At 43.7% G+C, this 21477-nt stretch overlaps 1 protein-coding gene across 5 annotated transcripts in view; it reads left to right on the top strand.

Annotated features, from left to right (window-relative positions):
- LOC138763359 (plexin-A1-like) overlaps positions 1 to 21477 on the top strand; it is a 339669-nt gene that overhangs the window by 183759 nt on the left and 134433 nt on the right. For all 5 annotated transcript variants that reach the window (XM_069937350.1, XM_069937352.1, XM_069937351.1 and 2 more), the window contains one exon: positions 19142 to 19342. In XM_069937350.1, the coding sequence (XP_069793451.1) occupies positions 19142 to 19342 (201 nt within the window). The remainder of the gene's footprint in view (positions 1 to 19141; positions 19343 to 21477) is intronic.

The raw sequence follows: 21477 nt of genomic DNA, 5'->3' as shown, positions 1-21477 counted from the left end.
CCCAAATACACCCACGTGACCAATAATCCACTAACCCTGTATGCCTTTGGAATGTAGTGGTTACTAGAGCACCCAGAGGAAAGCCATGCAGAAACAGGGAAAACACAAAAGTTTGTCACAGACATTGCCAGAATTGAACCCGGGTTGTTGGAGCTGTAATAGTGTTGCACCAAGCACTACACTAACATCAATATAAATAAAGCTTTGACCACCTTCCCCTCCAGTGAGTTGGCTACCTTTCCTAGACAGTGGGAGATGTAGATGGAGTTCATGGAGGAAAGGGAAATTTGTGTCATCAACAACTTCTGTAGTTTCTCAATAGGAGGTTTATAGGGGGGTCTTTGGAGGACGATTTTCACACAGAGGGTCACAGAAGTTTTGAACATGTTGTCTAAGAAGGTGGTAGTGGCAGAAACTCTCACTAGACTTAAAGAAGCATTAGCATGCAATTCACCACAGTGTAGATGGCAACAGATCACTATAACATAGAACGTAGAGCATTACAGCACCGAACAGGCCCCCTGGGCTACAATGTTGAGCTGATGCATATAAACCTATCCATTAAACTAAACCTTCCTTACCTCCCACCCATGAGCCTCTATTTTTCTTAATCCATGTGCCTGTCTTTTAAATGCCCCTATTGTACTAGCCTCCCACCACCACTCCTGCCAATGCATTCCAGACACCCACAACTCTGTTTTTTTGAAAAAAAATCTCTCCTAAACTTTTCACCCTTCACCTTGATTAGATATCTTCCTGTGTTTGCTACTCTCACGTTGGGGAAAAAATCTGTGCCTCTCATAATTTTGTAGACCTCAATTAAGACACCTCTCATCCTTCTTCGCTCCAAAGAGAAAAACCCTAGCTCTGTTAACCTTGCCTCATAAGACACGTTTTGTAATCCAGGCAAATCTATGATCTAGAGATATGCTGGTAAATCTCCTCTGCACTATTTACGTAGCTTTCGCATCCTTCCAAGTAATGAGGCAAACAGAACTGAACACAATATTTCAAGTGTGGCCGAACCAGAATTTGATGGAGCACTTCAGTTTTGTTACTTAAATCCCACACTTGATGGACTTCTCCTTGACTTTAGAAAGTGTACACAACTTGTCAATGCTTCTGGGGGATTGTGTTAACATATAATTGAAGGATTGGAACCCATCTCTTGTACAAATCAAATATACCTCCTTGTTCATAAAACTGTGTTGCAAAGGTTAATTGCCTAGCATTTAAACTGAGGAGTGGGCAATCAACATCCATTGGTGCCAGAGAGTGAAGGGTTTTGTGCAAACAAGCAACTCCCAGGGTCATTCAATGTTTAGAGCTCACCAGATCTCTCTCAGAATGCAAATCCTGAGATATTAAAAAAGCATACTTAATACAAAATCACAATTTATAGCATTGTGGATGACAGGGAGAATGTTCAAGTTGATTATCTGACTATACATATACAACCAGACCAAACAGCATATCTCTAGATCATAGTATTCTTTCTTTCTTCTTTGGCTTGGCTTCGCGGACGAAGATTTATGGAGGGGGTAAAAGTCCACGTCAGCTGCAGGCTCGTTTGTGGCTGACAAGTCCGATGCGGGACAGGCAGACACGGTTGCAGCGGTTGCAGGGGAAAATTGGTTGGTTGGGGTTGGGTGTTGGGTTTTTCCTCCTTTGCCTTTTGTCAGTGTGATAGTATACACATGAACAAAACACAGGACATGGTAACTGCATATATACATAAAGATATAATATATAATAAATATGTATAAATACATCAGCCATGATTTGAAAGGTGGAGCTGTCTCAATGGGCCAAATGGCCTAATTCTGCTCCTAGGTCTTATGGTTTTAATCCACTTTCTTCACAAGCCCATCGAGTCTGCTCCGCCATTCAATAAGATCATGGCTGATCTAATTTATGACCTAACTCCACCTACCTGCCTTCTCCCCATATCCCCTAATTCCTCTATCATGTAAAAATTTATCTAACTGAATTTTAAATATGTTTAATGAAGCAGCCTCAACCACTTCCCTGGTTAGAGAATTCCAAACATTCACTACTCTCTGGGAAAAACTATTTTTCCTCATCTCTGTCCTAAATCTACTCCCCCGAATCTTGAGACTGTGTCCTCTCATTTTAGTTTCCCCGGCCAGCTCAAAAAATCTTCCTACATCTATCATATCCATACCCTTCATAATACAATCCTAGACGATTTAATCTTTCATCATAAGTCAACCCCTTCATCCCAGAGATCAACCTAGTAAACCTCCTCTGGACCGTATCCAAAGAAAGGTTACGAGGGATATTTCTGAACACGGAAATGGGACTTGGTTGGTCAGGAAGGACAAGTTGGAACAAAGGACCTGTTTCTGTGCTGTACAAATCTATAACTGTAAAGTATCAGCCAGAGCAGATAGAGGGACAGAGTTAATGTCAGTTTTGGGACTTTCAAATGCAAAAGGAGAGGGGGAATGGAAGCAAGGGAGTGGTTTAATGAAAGCCAGAGAAGTCAACATTAATGCCAGCTGGTTGGAAGGTGTCCAGTCAGAAGACGAGGTGTTGTTCCTCCAATTTACGGGTGGACTCAGAGTCTGGCAGTACATGAGACCATGGACAGACATGTCAGTGGGGGAATGTTGGGAAGAAACTATTTTTGAGTGGTGTTCAGATGAAGTGATCTGCTTGCACAGCAGAATAAACCAAAATATTTCAGGCAGGTCAGATGTGACGGTGGTCAATGCAAGGCTAACGTTATCATTTGCTTCCAGTTTATAGCTGATAGCTTGTACCAAAAAGAACATCAGACAAAACATATCCTTGAGAGGTGAACTTGACTTCAAGAGGTTGATACAATTCAGTCCACTCTCACCAGCGTCATATAGACCAATATCTTTGCTAAACACAGATTATAAGATAATAGCTAAACTATTAGCGAACAGATTAGCAGAACAGGTACCGAAAATGGTAAATTTAGACCAAACTGGATTTATCAAAAAAAGACGCACAACAGACAATATTTGTAAATTTATTAACTTAATTCATGCAGTAGAAGGAAATAAAGCACCGGCAGTAGCAGTTGCTTTAGACGCAGAGAAGGCCTTCGACAGAGTAGAATGGAATTACTTGTTCAAAGTATTGCAAAAATTCAGTTTACCAGAGAAGTATATTAATTGGATTAAAGCATTATATAAGGGACCGTTAGCGAAAGTGACAGTAAATGGACATGTATCAAAGCAATTTAACTTAAGCAGGTCAACGCGGCAGGGATGCCCACTATCACCATTATTGTTTGCGCTAGCTATAGAACCACTAGCAGAATCGATAAGAAGAGATAATAATATAAAAGGAATAAAAATAAAAGACAGGGAATATAAAATCAGTCTGTTTGCGGATGATGTGATAGTGTACTTAACAGAACCAGAACTAGCAATAAAAGAACTATATAAGAAATTGAAGGAATATGGAGAAGTGTCGGGATACAAGATAAACGTAAATAAAAGTGAAGCAATGCCTATGAATAACGCGGATTTCTCAAAATTTAAGGAGGAATCCCCATTCAGATGGCAAACGCAGGCAATAAGATACCTAGGTGTGCAAATAAACAAAAATCTAGGCCAATTATATAAACTCAATTACAATCCACTAATGAAAAAATTACAGGACGATTTAGAGCATTGGAAAGAGCTACCACTAACACTGATAGGAAGGATAAACTGTATTAAAATGAACATTTTTCCAAGGATACTATACTTATTTCAGGCATTGCCAATACAACTGACAGAAAAATTCTTCAAAGAGTTAAAGAAAATAATAAGGAGATTTTTATGGAGAGGGGGGAAACCGAGGATAGCACTAGACAAATTAACAGAATGGTATAAACAAGGAGGCTTACAATTGCCAAACTTCAAAAATTATTATAGAGCCGCACAATTAAGGTACCTATCAGATTTTTATCAAACAAGGGAAAAACCAGACTGGACGAGACTAGAATTAGATAAAATAGGGGAAAAGATACCTGAACACATATTATATAAATGGGACGAAAAATTGGTACAACATAGAACTTCTCCAGTATTACACCATCTCCTCAATATATGGAAGAAGATTCATGTAGAAAGAAATAAAATAAATTACCAAATACCAAAACTAATATTGACGCAAAATAAGCTACTCCCTTTTACAATAGACAACCTTGCCTTTAGAAAATGGGAAAAAAAAGGGATTAAAAGAATAGAAAATTGTTTTTCAGGAAGTAGATTCTTATCCTTTGAACAAATGAGAGATAAGTACAATATAACGGGAGATACAGCGCTGGCATATTACCAACTGAGATCCTACTTGAAAGATAAATTAGGAAGCAACTTGAGTTTACCAGAGGGAAGTAACCTTGAATATGTGATTACAGATACAATGTTAATCAAAAGATTTATAAAAAATATGTATATTAAACTGCAAGAAAAGGAAAATGAGGAAACAAATGGTAAAACTAAACAAAAATGGGAACAAGATTTAAATATAAAGATAAAAAAGGAAACATGGGAGAAGTTATGCTCTGGAACGATGAGAAATACAATAAATACGAGGCTGCGTATGATACAATATAATTGGTTACAAAGACTATACATTACACCGCAAAAGTTAAATAAATGGGACCCAACAGTATCGGATAGATGTTTTCGATGTAAAAAAGAAAGGGGAACAACAATTCATGCAATCTGGACATGTGAGAGAGTAGAAAAATTTTGGGATGATCTCAATCAGATATTAAATAAAATAACAGAAAACAATATACCAAAGAATCCAGAGATCTTTCTCCTAAGTAACATAAAAAATAAAGAATTTGGAATTGACTTGGAGGATGCACAAAAAAGATTTGTTAAGATAGCCCTAGCTGTAGCAAAAAAATGTATTATGTCAACCTGGAAATTGGAAAATAATTTGAAAATACAACAATGGTATATAGAAATGAATAAATGTATTCCATTAGAAAAAATAACATATAGTTTAAGAAATAATATTGAAATATTCGAACAAGTATGGGAGCCTTACATTAAATACAATAGCGAAAACCTACCGGGAACAAACATTACCTAAGTTGATGGAAGGAGAAGAGAAGAAAAGAATGGACTCAGTAGAATTTCTGGTGTATTTTTGTTGAATGACAACATTGTCTAACTGAATTAATGCAACCTAGATTGTATAACTAAAATGGATGAGAGGGGGGGGGGATGGGGGGGTGGCTTGGGAGGAGGGAGGGGGGAGGGAGAAAAAGTCACTGTAAATGTGTGGAAAAGAAAAAGTGTATATCATGGCTATTGTGATTTATGGTGTGAAAAATAAAAAATTTAAAAAAAAAAAAAAAAAAAAAAAAAAAAAAAAAAAAAAAGGTTGATACAATTCAGCAAATATTTTAAGCCTCTCTGCTAAGTGGTTGCAATGATGCATTTCAGTGTTTCTAACCTTGGGAGACATTTTGGGCTTTTCCTTGGAATCATAAAAGTCCTGAGTCTCCCCCACCAGTTCTCCCTTCTTCTTGCCATTGCCACTGTGAGAGTGATACTAAGAAGGGTGCCAAGGGTCTGCTTCTACTTGGGTGCTGCTTTCACCAGGATAGCAGGGAGTAAAACATAACCAGTAGCAAGTTCTAAAGGCAGGCCACTGAGGCTGGTGAAGAGGGATGGGGGTGGGTAAGGAGGGAGAGGGATGGGGTGTGAATGTATTCAACTTCCTCTGAAGTACAGTGCTTTAAAAAGCTCAGTTGTCTGCAGGCACTTAGCAGTACAGTGTGATTCTTCAAATCACACCCTTTGAGGTTCATTAGAGTCATACAGCACAGGACAGGCCCTTTGTCCCTACTTGCCCACACTGACCAAGTTGGCATTATGGCTTGTGTCATTTGGCTGCATTTGGTCCATATCCTTCAAAGTCCTTCCTCTCTGTGTATCTGTCCAAACAAGGAAGACTGCAAATGCTGGAAAATTGCAGCAGTTCCTGATGAAGGGCCAGAGGTCATAACGTTGTCTGTCTACTGCCTTATGTGGGTGTGCCTGACCCTTTGAGTTCCAGCTTCACATATCTGTCCAAATAATTGTACTTGCTTCTCCAGCTTCGACTGGCAGCTCATTCCCAATATGGACCACCCTGTGAGTGAAATTATACCCCTCAGATCCCTCCTAAATCTCTCCCCTTTCTCCTTAAAACCAATGCCCACTAATTCTAGAATTGTCTACCCCGGGAAATGAACATTCACTTCATCCATGTTCCTCATGATTTTAGGAACCTCCATAAAATCACAGCTCAGCCTTCTACACTCCAGGGAATAAAGGCCCAGCCTATCCACCCCTCCCTTCAACTCAAACCCTCCAGTCCTGGCAACATCTTGGTGAATCTCCTCTGCACCCAATTTATATCCTTCCTAGAGCTTGGTGACCAGAACTGCATTAGAACCATATTGTTCTTGACTTTCCTATTTAAATGCAGGTTTAAAGCTAGTAAATATTTCTGATTCCACCACCTCCTTGGGAAATGAGTGCCAGATATTGACCACTCAGTGGGCAAAAGAAACACCCCTTAGATCCCCCTTAAACCTCCTTCCTCTCCCATGTGCATTGATGCCTGCATTCTGTGGGGCCCTAATCCCGCTATGATGCAGCTTTCCTGAACCTTTCTGCTTCAGTGTAATCTGCTTCATCTCCCTTTTTTCGCCCAATGTAAATAATTTAATAGTTCACAAATTATGCTTTTGTCTGCTCACCAATTAATCTACCAACGTTCTTCTGTAAACCGAATCCTATTCACAGTTTGATTTCCCCACCCACCTTTGTAACATTTGAGAATTTGGCTTCAGAACATTTGGTTGCTTTCTCCGTACCATTAATATAGATTGTAAACATTGTGGTCTCAACACAGATCCTTGGTGGCACCCTTTGCCAATTCCCTATCAAGGCTAATATGTTGCCTCTAACACTGGATGCACGCACCTTGCAAATTAACCTTTTGGTATAGTCTTATCAGAAAATCTTTTTGAAAGTCCCAAAACTGGCATTAACCCTGTCGCTCTATCTGCTTTGGCGGATATTTAACAGTCATAGATTTGTACAGCACAGAAACAGGTCCTTTGGCCCAACTTGTCCCTCCTGACCAAACATTTCCCTGTGTTCAGAAATATCCCTCGTAACCTTTCTTAAAACCATAAGACCTAGGAGCAGAATTAGGCCATTTGGCCCATTGAGTCAGCTCCACCATTCAAATCATGGCTGATGTATTTTTCCCCTCAACCCCATTCTCCTGCTTTCTCCCCGTAAATAAACCAGAAATTATTCCTGATTAAATGAAATGAAGTCCTGATTAAACATCTTTTTAACTTTTAATTGTCCACCACTTCCTCTGGCAGCTTTTCTCACAGGCCCAGCATCCTCCTTGTGGAAAAAGTGGCCCCTCAGGTTCCTTTTAAGTCTTTCCCTCTCACCTTAACTTTGTGCTGCCTTGTTTTAGATTCCCCAATCTGTGAAAAAAGGTCATGATGTGACCTTGATGTCCCTCGTGATTTTATAAACCTCTGCACTCCAAGGAGAAAAGTCGTAGCCTATCCAGTCTCCTTATAATTCAAACCTACCAGTCATCGCCATTCTGTGATCCTTTGGTCCACCCTTTCCAGCTGAATTACAGTATATTCTTCTTGCTGGGAGATCAGAACTACACACAATACTCCATGGGTGGTCTCATCAATGCCTTATTCAGTATGATGTCCCATCCCCTGTTTGTGGTGCCCCAACCATTGAAGACAAGCGTGCCAAACACCATTTTCACCATGCTGTCTACATTTGTCACGATGTGCCTGTACCTACAAAGAATGCTGATAAGTTAAGCAGGCATAATTTCCCCTTCATCAAACCATGTGATCTCTGATTATGTGATGACTTTTCAAATATTTGCAATTGCCTTCTTAGTATTTGATTATTGTGTTGTTCCATGAAGCTCATCTTATAGTTAACCTTGTTTTGCCTTCCTCTGTTTCTGATGGCATATTTTTTCCAATCCTTTGGAATTTCAGGGTCTTTGGAAGATTACAACAATACTTAGGCTGGTTCTTATTGGATCCCAGGAATCAAGATATCTTGGCTAGGAGATTGATTAGCCTTTACCCCATTAGTCTGCCTAAAGCTAATTCATTAGTTATAGTGATGTTGTTTAATTCCTCCTTGTTTTAATTTAAACTATAAGGCAGGCCATTCACCCCTTTGAGTCTGCTCTGCCCTTTGAATCATGGCTGATGTTTTTCCTATCAACCCGATTCTCCCCTCTTTTCACCATATTCTTATGATAATTGTTGCGACCTAGATCAGCGGTAATAGAAATTGACCAAGCAATGGTATTTTCAAAATAACCATTTTTATTAATAACTATTAATAATAACATTTCATACTTAACTCTAAACCTAATCCCACTATGTGCAAGTGTGTGTGTGTGTGCGTGTGTGTGTGTGCGCGCGCGCAGCAGGCACGATTCTGAAAAGCCCATTTCAGTCTTGGAAATCTTTTGTGTTGAAAATTAGAATCTTTAAACTGTTGTTCAAAAGTAATTATGGAGTGCCAAGTCATCATACTTTTCAAAACTCATGAATTCTTGTTTAGTTGTTTTCAGAGAAATGTTTCTTCATGCATATGTTTTTTCCACAGTTCCCCTCTCTTGCATGGAAGTTACGGAACTTGTGATTTCCACGAAGATTTCACAAACCCAGGCAAGGGTTTTAGATGAAATGACCATTACAATGGCCACAGTAGTACTGCTCCCTCTTAACAAAGAAAGACAGTCGAAGTGGCCATCTTTTCCGATGCCACTTTGATCCTGTAATTCTCCTTTGACAGGAGAACACAACGAATCCTTTCTCACAGAATGTTACTGCATTTCTGACTTCAGATGAAGCTAATTCATCATATTAAAGATGCTTTCTTGAAGTGTCGTTATCACATGACATGACATCACTACTGGCTCTGTTTGAAGTGTCATTTCTCCACAAACCACTTCATGAAACAAATGGTTTTCAGTTTGACCAGATGTCTTTCTGAGTAAACATTCATTGTCTTCAATATTTCTATGGAACACTCAACTCTAGTTTTCGGGCATGTGAATTTTCCGCGTTTCTGTGGACTTTATCATTTTCAAAATTGATATTCTGCTTTTTTAAAATGATTTCTGCATTTTTCACCTCTATACTCGCCAGCACATTTGCCTCTACAGTTGTGACTGGCCGTCCAATCACCCATTCGCTAGCTACCCCCTTCCTCATCGTTTTTAGATTGATGACGCATAAGTGGCACACTGCGGGAGAGGTGGGCTGTGCATGTGCAGGTGCACCTGCTGTGGAGCCTTGGCAAGAGAGCAGAGTGAGTCGGCACATGGTGGTCACCCGGTATCGGCTTCTGAGGCAGCATGAGAGTAGCGGCTCTGTTCAGTTAACTGCAGCATTTCGAGTCCTCCTTAACTGAAATTCAAGCTGCAATAATTTGTGAGGAGGAAATTCGGAGCCCACTTTATGGCCTATGAATGGATGGTGCATTGAGAGCCGATGAGCGAGGGAGATGATGGCTGTCCCGTGGAAGGAACCTCTTGCCTTCCAGATGGTTGGGGAGAGAAGAGAAAACAAGGGTTGCACCCTTTGGGTGCTGGGCGCAGGATGGGATGGCACTATTTAGAATCCAATGCATGGGTGGTAGTTACTGCCTGGGGATTGGGTGCAGGTTGTGAAAGGAATGCTGCCTGGAGATTGGATTCAGATTGATCACAGGCAGGGGTGTTGCCTGGGAATTAGGTGCAGGTTGGGCAGAGCTTGGCCTGGGGCTTGGGTGCAGGCTGGGCAGGGCTCAGCCTGGGGCTTGGGTGCAGGCTGGGTAGGGCTCGGCCTGGGGCTTGGGTACAGGCTGAGCAGGGGTCGGCTTGGGACTTGGGTGCAGGCTGGGCAGGGACGTTGCCTGGGGATTGGGTGCAGGTTTGGCATGGACGCTGCCTGGAGATTGGGTGCAGGCTAGTAGTTATTACTTTGGGATTAGATGCAGTTTGGGCAAGAGCACTGCTGGGCATACTGGGTGCTGGTTATGGGCAAGTACTGCTTGGAGTCAGAAGAACCAGATACTCTGGTTTGAGCAGAGGTCAAGCAGGTACTGCCTGGTGATCTGGAAGGGGCTTGGAGTCTGGGAACAGATGGTGTGTCTGTCATACTATGCTCATAAACAAGAAATGATTTTGTTTCAAATGATTAGTTTTTTAATGTTTTGAAACTGATAATTTTGTGTATATTTTCAAACATTTTCCTACTGGGGGCCACTGCCCCCAAAACCCCCTGCAAGGCATGCTGCACCCCTTTGATCCCCGCTGTACACCTTGCACAAGCACTCGGCCCTTTTCCTCTTTTTTTGACCTCACGCACATGCCTGAGTTTTATTGCTGTGTTTACAGCTGGACATAGCAAATTCACTGTCTCTCTGTGTAAGTGTCTTTGTGTGCGTTTCCCTGTTTCCAACTCAAGGTATCTCTCTGAAATATATTATAACGTAAAGATTAATAATAGCATAATTTTGTAACACTAATCAAAATCCCATCCACCTCTTTTTTTTAAAATCTACCCAATGACTTGACCTCCACAGCCATTGGTGGCAACAGATTCTGGCTGAAGAAATTTCTCCTCAACTTCATTCTAAAGGAACATCCATTTCTTCTGAGGCTGTACCATCTGATCCTAGAATCTCCCAATACTGGAAACATCTCCATGTACAGGCCCAGAGCCATCAAATGCTCCTTATACAGTATGTTAACCCTCTAATTTTGGAGATCATTCGTGCAAACCTCCTCTGGACCCTCTTCAATAACAACACATCCTTCTTTAGAAATGGGGCCCAAAACTGCTTGCAGTACTCCAAATGTGGTCTGACTAATGCCTTGTAAAGACTCAGCATTACATCCTCTCAAAATGAATCCTAACTTTGCATTTGCCTTCTTTGCTACCAACTCAATCTGCAAGTTAATCCTTCACTCGGACTCCCAGGATTTTCTGTGTTAATCACCTGGCATGCACTTTTCTACTTTTAAAAACTGTTGAGTTCAAGATCGTGTTATATGGCGAGGTCTCCACTGGCCACCGTGACAGAGGTGCACCAAAGAAGAGGTACAAGGACTGCCTAAAGAAATCTCTTGGTGCCTGCCACATTGAACACCGCCAGTGGGCTGATATCGCCTCAAACCGTGCATCTTGGCGCCTCACAGTTCAACGGGCAGCAACCTCCTTTGAAGAAGACCGCAGAGCCCACCTCACTGACAAAAGACAAAGGAGGAAAAACCCAACACCCAACCCCAACCCACCAATTTTCCGCTGCAACCGTGTCTGCCTGTCCCGCATCGGACTTGTCAGCCACAAACGAGCCTGCAGCTGACGTGGACATTTACCCCTCCATAAATCTTCGTCCGCGAAGCTAAGCCAAAGAAGAAAAAAAAACAAGTACAATGTACAGATGCACTAAGATTCTTGCTCGGTGCAACTACACAGCTACATAAGATGCACCAACTACAACAGTACAAATTAAATTACCACAATATGCCAAGACAGAAAAAAATATATAAAAGGATAGAAAAATAAATATTCACAGTTGCAATCTGTGCAAGAAAAAAAATGAAATTTCAATAGAATGGACAAAATTTGATGGCCCAGGAGTAGTGAATGGTTAGGGTAGTACAGGGAGGTTCAAGAGCCATTTAGCTGTTGAATAAAAACCGTTTTGGAGAGATACAGCATCCAAACAGGCACTTCAGCCCAGCACCCAATATACCTTGATTTTCCTGATATCCCCTTCAACTCGCCCGAGATTCTAGTCCTCAATTTTCAGCAGTCATTGACCCTGCCAACCTGCTCGTCTCTGGGATGTGATGGAAACCAGAGTGCCTTATGGGGGAGAGAACCCATCCGGACATGAGAAGAACTTGCACCCAGGCAGTGCCTGAGGACAGGATTGAACCTGGGTTACTGGATCTGTGAGGCAGGAGCTTGGCCAGCTGTGCCACTGCGCCATTATCCTCTGTTTATTCCTCTGCAGTTGATCAGAAGCTGGCTCTGAGTGCAGGGGAAGCTTTCACAGTCATTTGTGGCTGTGATTAGAGGGTCGGAGATGTATAAGCATGGAAACAGGCCCTTTGGCCTATCACGTCTATGTTGGCCAAGCTGACCTTTTGAGCTGGTCCTATTTGCCTGCATTTAGCCCATATCCCTCTGAACCGTTCCTATCCACACCCCTATCTTAATGTCTTTTTGACCTTGCATTTGTTCCTGCTTCCTCCACCAGCTCGTCCCATATCCCCATCATCCTCTGCGTGAAATGGTCCCATTTAAATCCTTCCCCACTTACGTAGAAATTTAGCCCTCTGGTTTTATGTTCCTGACTCTGGGGAAAAGTCTCAATCAGCCTTGTATCTCTGCCCCTCGTGATTTTGTATATCTTTATAATGTCACCCTTCAGCCTCTTACTCTCCAGTGAACCTGTCCTAGAGTCTTGTTTTCTAATCTAAATCCCCAGCATTCAAATGCTCTCTCTTCAGGGAGAAGACTGTTTTTCAAAGGCCAGACATTAATAAGGATGGTACAATTAAATTCACATAGCCATATGCTATCTTCTTTTCAAAATATTCATTAAAATATTGAGCCTTTGTGAAGAAAGATTTTTAAAAAAGTGACAGTGCAAATATTGAACACAATGAAATCTGTCAGTAAGGTCATTCCAACCACATGCATGCACAGAAAGATTAATTTATATTTATTCTCGTCTCAATCTATGCTCTGTGAAGCAACTAAAGTATTGATGCTTTCATAAAATGTTGTTGCTGCCGAAAATATTTCAAGTATGTTGATGCCCACCCACTGTAGGCATCACACTTCTGGAACATAGAATGGTACAGCAGAGGACAGGCCCTTCAGCCCACAAATGTTTGTCCTGAACATGATGGCAATTTTAACTGCATATCTGCCTGTACATGATCTATATCCTTTTGTTCCCTATTTAGGTGTCCGTCTGAATCCCTCTTACACATTGCAGTTATATCTCCTTCCACCACATCTTAGCACCTACCACTCACTGTCTACAAAGGAAACTTGCCTTGCTCATTTCTGTTAAATTTTCCCACTCTCACCTTAAACCTGTGCCCACTAGTATGTGACCTCTTTTCTCTGGGATATAGGTTCTGACTGACTACTCCATCAATGCCTCCCACAATTCTATAAATTTCTATCAGTTCTCCCTCCCTCCCTTCAGACCCATTTTACTTTTCCAGATGTGGACCAATGATGTGGAAATTAATCGTGAGTTTAACACTCCTGAGCCAACAGGAAACATCTGTTCACTGATTGTTTTAGTTCATTTGATCTTCAGTGACATGAATAGAAATCTCTTTTGCTCCACTGAAGATCATGGTGAAGGTTTCATCATTACCCCAGTCAGTGTGACTGATTGGGATAGGATTTAGGCACAGTGGGCTGAATGACCTCCTCATCAGATTCAATAACCTGCACCTGGATGATTTGTTGGCTTGTGAATCTGAGGATTTGGCACTAGGCTTCCATTTGTTACCTCAGTAATGACTGCCTGTTCCTCCACGTCTGCCTCAGCCCATGACTGTCTCTCCCCACGACCATCTCTCCTTGATGCTCAGTGATTATCCATCTGCTCCTGACAGAATCTGCACAGGTGCCTTGCCCAGTCATCGAGGCTTTGGCTTGCTTTGAAGCTGGTTGAATGTGATCTGGGACTTGGGAGCGATGGGGAACTGACCCCAGAAGAAGCATTGAAACCTGGAACAGTGGAGCTGTGAACCTGTTGAATGGTGGGACAGGCTTGAGGGGCCAAGTGGCCGACTCCTACTACTGTTCTCTTGTGTTGTGTGAGAAATGAAGCTTCCTCATTTTGATGTGTTTGAGTGCACCTTCACTCTTGCTTGTTGTAGCTAATTTAAACTTCTCTCGGCCTTGTACGGGATTGCAATTCTTCAGGCTCCTGTGCTTTGTACCTGCTCTGTGAGGCTGGGTGGTGAGAGTGTCCAGCTATTCGACTCTGCAAAGCATGTCATTGGGACCCTGTTCCTCTCTCCAACGATCAGAGTCAAGGACTGGAAACAAACTAAAAATTCAAAGATATTCCAGAGAAATTGCTGATATTTTTCCTGAAATAAATTGTACTTAGTGTTGAAGGTGAAGTTTAAAGCTTATTTGTACACATTATACCCAATGCATTGAGAAAAGTTCGGTGAGCAGTTGAACAAGTTATCTTTAACATGCTGTGTAAAGTTTGGAATTTACAGGGGATAGGAATACAATGGAAAGAAAGATCAATTAGCATGAGAGCACTGTTGTGGAGTTCATTCAGGAGCCCGATGGCTAATGGCAGGGGCTGAGGAGGGAGATAGATAACCAAGGGCACTCGTGGGTCGAGGTCACGAGAGGGATTCGAAATGTGTCTGACTTGGAGTTAACAATGGTGGTGGCTCGTTCTGCCAGATACCCCAAGACTGGGTGATTGAACTGTGCAGAGGGTGTGAGGTGAAGAGTGACGGGAGAGGAGGGAAATGGGGCAGAGTGTGGAATGTTACACTTGTAGTAGAACAGACTCAAGGGGAGTTCACAAGAATGTGGAACAGCTGCCGCAGTGGTATCAGAGACTGCAGACAGTTTATGTCTGCAAATGTATTCTTTGTTCATAAAATCACTAGTTGTACAGTTGGGACATCAAATTCATTCACTGAGCCAAGCATTTCCACATATGCACTGACAAATGTCAGCGTCAATCATGTATCATCCTGTAAGACTGCATCAGTGACACGTTTGTTAAAGAGAAACTGGCCCAGAATAGGGTAGAGCACAGAGACAGTACTGTGGTGGTTACTGGACAAGCCTTGCTTCCCCTCTCTGTCCTCAGCAACAGCAGGGACTTCCCAGTGGCCAACCACTTCAGTTGTACACACCATTGCCACACTGACATGTATGTCCATGGATTCACATACTGCCAAGATGAAGACCCCTGCAAATTGGAAGAACTCCTTTCCTCTTGTCTTGGCAGTCCCCACTCAGATGCTGTCAACATTGACTTCTCCGATTTCTGTTCACTCTCTGCCTTGGTCTCTCTCTGTCCCTCATCCCTCTATCTCCCTTTCTCCAGCTCCCCACCCCTTCCTTACTTTTCCTACCAGTGATTTATACTCTGCCTTCTCCCCTTATCGCTTCTCAACTTTCTCTTCTACCTGTATCCACCTATGATCTCTGGGCTGTGCTCCTCCCTCACCCATTTCCCACACCCCCCATACCTTTGAATTCAGATGTTTTCCTGATTTTCGACGTTGTGGTCCAGGCCCGTAATGTCAATTGCCCTTTACTTCCATTGGATGATACATGACCTGTTGAGTTTCTCCAGTAACCTTTGAGTCCTGCCTCGCTATTCCCCCACCTCAGAAGCCACACGTCACTGATGAGACATAGAATTATCCAGCAGAGAAAAGGCTCTTCGGCTCATATGTTGATACTATCATGTCTATCCATACTAATCCCACTTGCAGGCATTAATGACGTATCCCTCTGTGCCTTTGTCATTCAAGAGATCCTGTCCAGATGCCTCTTAATGTTGTTCCCGTCCCTGCCTCCACCACCTACTCTTTCAGCTCATTACAGATACAAACTTTTAAAAAAAATATATATCCCTCAGATCCCTTTTAAACCTCATCAATTTAAGCATAGAACATTAGAGAACAGTACAGGCCCTTCAGCCTACGATAATGTGCCAATCTATATTAACAGTCCACAACAATCCAATCCTTCCTAACCTCACACCTTTAACCCCCTCCAAAATGTACCTATCATGGAGATTTTTAACCCTATGGCCTCATGTTGTCAATACACCTACCAGGAGAAACAGTTATTTTCTATGCCATACACAAAAGTGCTGCAGAAACTCAGCAGGTCACACAGCATCCACAGAAATGTAAAGGCATTTGAGATTTCAGGCCTGAGCCCTTCTTCAGGAGTGTTGAAAATGAGGCCAGACCAGACGCCTGAATTAAAAGGTGGCTGGGGACGGAGGAAGGAAGGGGGAGCCTAGGTTAACAGGTAAGAGGGGTGAAGAGACAGTAGCTGAGCAGTGATGGGGGAGTGAGTAGAGTGCTGAGAAAGAGAGCTCTCTGAACCTTCGCAACCTGACCTTGGGTTCATTCAAGTGGTCAGCGCCGATACCCATTGTTACAGCCGTCAGAAAGTACAGGGAGCCAATCATATTGCTTATTCCCACCCTCCCATCCCTTCTAATTGCTGAGGAAGTCTTGAGATACCTTGCCGTGGGCAGGTTGTGCATCTTTTATTCGTTTATTTTCATCTGACTGTACATACACAACCAGATGAAACAGCGTTTCTCTAGATCACCGTGGACACACAATGCACAGTATGTAATAATCACATGCACATAAAGATATTGTTTAAAATATATATTTTTGGATGATTTACTTGGATGTATGATACTGTTCATTAATCTCACAGCCTGGGGGAGAAAGCTATTTCCCAGCCTAACATGCCTGATATTAATGCTCCTGTCCCTCCTTCCTGACTATAGTGGGTCAAAGATATAGTGTGATGGATGGAAAGGGTCGTCTTTAATTCTTTGAGCCCAATTTAATTAATGCTTCCAGTCATTGTTGCCTATCGAGGAAAATGTGCCCCCAGTGATCTTCTCGGCTGTTTTGACGATCCTCTGCATTGACTTCCAGACCGATCCTTTTCAGCTACCATCCAATGATGTAGGCAGACAGGACACTCTCAGCTGTCCTTCTGAAAATTGTCGTTAAGATGGGGCCGGTAGCCTTGCCCTCCTCATGCTCCTGAGGAAGTGCAAGTGCTGTTGCACCTTCCTGGGATACAGAAGATGAAGAATGAAAGTGCTTCCTCTGGTGGCATTTTCCGGGTTGAATCCACAGGGTACCAGTCCAGTCGGAGGGATTGGACAACTTTCCCTCAGTGGATCTGGATGGATTTTCCAGATGAGAGCGTCTGCGTCATTCACTTGAGCTGCTGCCCTAGCCCCATGTTCATATTTCACCGTCACTTCGAGTAGGTGAGAGCGAGGAATGATGGGCAGCTGGAGAGGGAGGGGCTGTGACACACCACCAGTAGCCCCTATCTCTCAATGCCCCTCCTCCACTAGCTCCTCCTGCCAGTCATCCCTTTCCTCACCTGGCTCCACCAATCACCTGCCAGCCCCTCCTGGATTTTGCCCTGGGGTCACAACGATCAGACATCAAAGAGTACAGCTCAGGAACGGGCCCTTTGGCCCACAATGTCTACACCAAACATGATGCCCAAGTTAAACTAAACCTTGTCTGCCTTCGCAGGATCTATTCCCTGCATACTCGTGTGTCGAGAAGCATCTTAAACATTCCTCTTGTATCTGATTCCACCACTACTCCTGGCAGCCCCTTCCAGCACTTACTGTTTTCTGTGGGGGGAAAAAAAACGCACCCCCACATCTCCTTTAGACTCCTAACTCCCTCTTACTTGAAACACGTCCTCAAATATGTGACATTTTTACATTGGAATAAAGATTCAGACTGTTCACCTGATGGTTGGCGTAGTGGTTAGCCTTGACAGCGCCAGCAATCGGAACCGAACCTGGGTTTGAATCCTGCGCTTTCTATAAGGAGTTTGTATGTTCTCCTCACGTCTGAGTGGGTTTTCTCCGGGGTCTCCAGTTTCCTCCCACTGTTCAAAAAAACATACTGGGGTGTAGGTAAATTGGATGTCAAATAGGCAGTACAGACTTGTAGGTCCGAAATGGCCCGTTACCGTGTTGAATGTCTAATTTAATTTAATTTTATCAACTTCTTTCTCCAATGCGCCAGGGAAATCAACCCAGGTTTGTCCAAGTTCTCCCCTTTTGCTCATACCCACTAATCCAGTCAATATTCAGATAAATCTCCTCTGCAGCTCTTCGAAAGCCTCCACATCCTTCCTGTCACAGAAGCTAACATCCATCCAAATAAAGTGGAAGGACAAGAGTGCAATTACAGAGTGTACAATGAGAGAAAAAAAATCATCAATTAGCACCAGGCAAGGGCAGCATGAGAGTATTGTTATGGGGTTCATTCAGGAGCCTGAAGGCTGTGCGGAAGAAACTGTCTGTGGCCTGGGGGTAAAGACTGCGTCTCTCTCTCTACCCTGTCCATTCCTCTCAGCATGTCCAGTGATGTTTGAGAATTTAAGCTAGAAATGAAGGCACAAAGTACTTGGCAAATCAGATAGCAACTGTGGAGGGAGAAGCATTCAAATGTTTTGTCACAACCTTTAGCCGTCATAAACTCTGTTCTCTGAGATGATGTCAGACCTTCTGAGCATTTCCAACATTTTCCATTCTTCACGTATTTATGGAAATGCTAAATATTTATGAAGAAAATAAATGTGTCAACCATTCTTTTAGATGCTGGAATGAAAACAGAAGTTTGCTGGCAATGCTCAGGAGATCAGGCAGCATCTGTGGAGAGAGAGAATGTTTTTGTTTGACCTCAGTAAAAGGTCATTGTTTTTTTTGGTGGGGGTTATTGGAGATACAAGAGAGACTGCAGGGGCTTCTATCAGTAACGAAACAGCAAATTGCTGGAGGAACAGTGAGTCAGATGGCATCCATGGATGGAAAAGGATACCCGAGAACCTGCATCAGAACTGAGGGAGAGGAGGGCAGGGAGCCAATGGGGTGGAGTCAGGCGAGGAGGGAATAACTGGCAGATGGATCCAAGTGCAGGAGGAGTATCTGGAGTTGGGAGCTGGTAGCAGAGTGTCTCTGCCCCTCCCTCTCCATCTGTCCATTATCCCTCACCCACTTCTTGGTCCATCTATCCACCCACCAGCTCTGTCTCTCGCCAACCCCCCCACCCCACGCCTCACTCCCCTTCTCAGTACTGGCTATTCTCCCCTCTGCAGCCTCTCGATCAGAAGCACAAACTATTCTGCCGTATTGATGCTGCTTGACCTACTGAATCCCTCCATCAGCTCACTTTTCTTTTGTCAAAAAGGTTGACTGGAGGCTGGGGAGGGGCGTGAGATGGGCACATTGATTGACAGGTGCGTACCTTTTCTCCACAGGACTGCCCACAGATCCTTCCATCCACTGAGATTTTCATCCCCGCAGGAGTGGTCAAGCCCATCACTCTGGCTGCCAAGAACTTGCCGCAGCCACAGTCGGGGCAACGGAGCTACGAGTGCATTTTCAACATCCAGGGCACAGTCCATCGTGTCCCCGCCCTCCGCTTCAACAGCACCAGGGTGCAGTGCCAGAACACTTCGGTAGGCTAAACTGACTTGGCATGCCTAAGGGAAGTTGAGAATACTGCTACTTCGGTGCGAATGTGTGCCTGTTTGTGAGTCCCTCCCTCAGAGTGAGTTTGTTTTATGTGCGTTTGTGAGCCTCCAGAGTTCCCTCGGTGTGAGTGTGTGTCTGTGAGTCCCTCCCTCAGTGTGAGTGTGTGTCTGTGAGACCCTCCCTCAGTGTGAGTGTGTGTCTGTGAGTCCCTCCCTCGGTGTGAGTGTGTGTCTGTGAGTCCCTCGCTCGGTGTGAGTGTGTGTCTGTGAGTCCCTCTCTCGGTGTGAGTGTGTGTCTGTGAGTCCCTCTCTCGGTGTGAGTGTGTGTCTGTGAGTCCCTCCCTCGGTGTGAGTGTGTGTCTGTGAGACCCTCCCTCGGTGTTAGTGTGTGTCTGTGAGTCCCTCCCTCGGTGTGAGTGTGTGTCTGTGAGTCCCTCCCTCGGTGTGAGTGTGTGTCTGTGAGACCCTCCCTCGGTGTGAGTGTGTGTCTGTGAGTCCCTCCCTCGGTGTGAGTGTGTGTCTGTGAGACCCTCCCTCGGTGTGAGTGTGTGTCTGTGAGTCCCTCCCTCGGTGTGAGTGTGTGTCTGTGAGTCCCTCCCTCGGTGTGAGTGTGTGTCTGTGAGTCCCTCCCTCGGTGTGAGTGTGTGTCTGTGAGTCCCTCCCTCGGTGTGAGTGTGTGTCTGTGAGTCCCTCCCTCGGTGTGAGTGTGTGTCTGTGAGTCCCTCCCTCGGTGTGAGTGTGTGTCTGTGAGTCCCTCCCTCGGTGTGAGTGTGTGTCTGTGAGACCCTCCCTCGGTGTGAGTGTGTGTCTGTGAGACCCTCCCTCAGTGTGAGTGTGGCTGATAGTGAGTCTCTACCTCGGTGTGAGTGTGTACTGTTTGTGAGTCTACACACCTCCCTCAATGTGAGTATGTACCTTTTGTGTCACTGCCCATCATAATGAAATAGTCAGCAGGCATATGATGGGCTGAATGGCCTGCTTCTGGTCTGACCCTGTGAACTTACTGCTATGTGAAAGGTCCTTCAGTCTGTTGGGGCCATCAGTTCTCTCTGAATGGTTGAAAGAGCTCTCAACCAGTAATGTGCTTGTTGGAAGTGCAGGCACTTTTGGAATGAAAAGGGAATGTCATACCCATTGTGCCACTAATCGTATTGTGTTCGTGTCCAGGGGGTGGGCTTTGAGGGCATTTCTGGGATGTTAAAGAATCCCCAAAACTCAGCACACGCACACACAAGCATGCACAAACTCATGGGCATGTATATATGCATAAACATACATACACATACATGCATACAAAGAAACATACATGCATAAACAAACACAGACATATACAAACACTTTTAGACGCAGATACATACACAAACATAGAACAATACAGGACAGTACAGGCCCTTTGGCCCTTGATGTTGTGCCAACCCATATATTCCTTCCTAAACAAAAAGTACTAAACCATCCCGACCCCATAACCCTCTATTTTTCTTTCATCCATATGTCTGTCTAAGAGTCTCTAAATGCCCCTAATGTTTTAGCCTCCACCACCATCATTGCCAATGCATTCCTGGCACCCACAACCCTCTGTGTGTATTAAATTTTAAAAAAAATCTCCCCTAAACTTCCTTCCCTTAACTTTGTACATATGTCCTTTGGTGTTTGCTGATCCTGCCCCAGGAACTGTGTGCTGGCTGTCCACCCTATCTATGCCTCTCATAATCTTGTAGACATGGCTCCTCTCGTCCTTCTACGCTCCAAAGAGAAAAGTCCCAACTATGCTAACCTTGACTTGTTTTCAATTCCAGGCAACATCCTGGTAAATTTCCTCTGCACCCTCTCCATAGCTTCCACATCCTTCCTATGAGGTGACCAGAAGTGAACACAATACTCTAACTGTGGTCTCACCAGAGATTTGTAGAGTTGCAACATGGCTTCTTGACTCTTGAACTCAATCCCCCTATTAATGACACCCAGCATCCCATAGGCCTTCTTAACTATCCTAACAACCTGTGCGGTGATCTTGATGGATATATGGATTTGAACCCAAAGGTCCCTCTTGGCTTTTTCAGGTGCATTCTACACTAAGAATGCGCCTGAAGAAGCAGAAGTGGCCCTTTAAATTACCGTTC

The sequence above is a fragment of the Narcine bancroftii genome, chromosome 5, assembly GCF_036971445.1.
Source record: "Narcine bancroftii isolate sNarBan1 chromosome 5, sNarBan1.hap1, whole genome shotgun sequence".
NCBI lineage: Eukaryota > Metazoa > Chordata > Chondrichthyes > Torpediniformes > Narcinidae > Narcine > Narcine bancroftii.
This window is presented reverse-complemented; position numbering and strand designations above follow the sequence as displayed.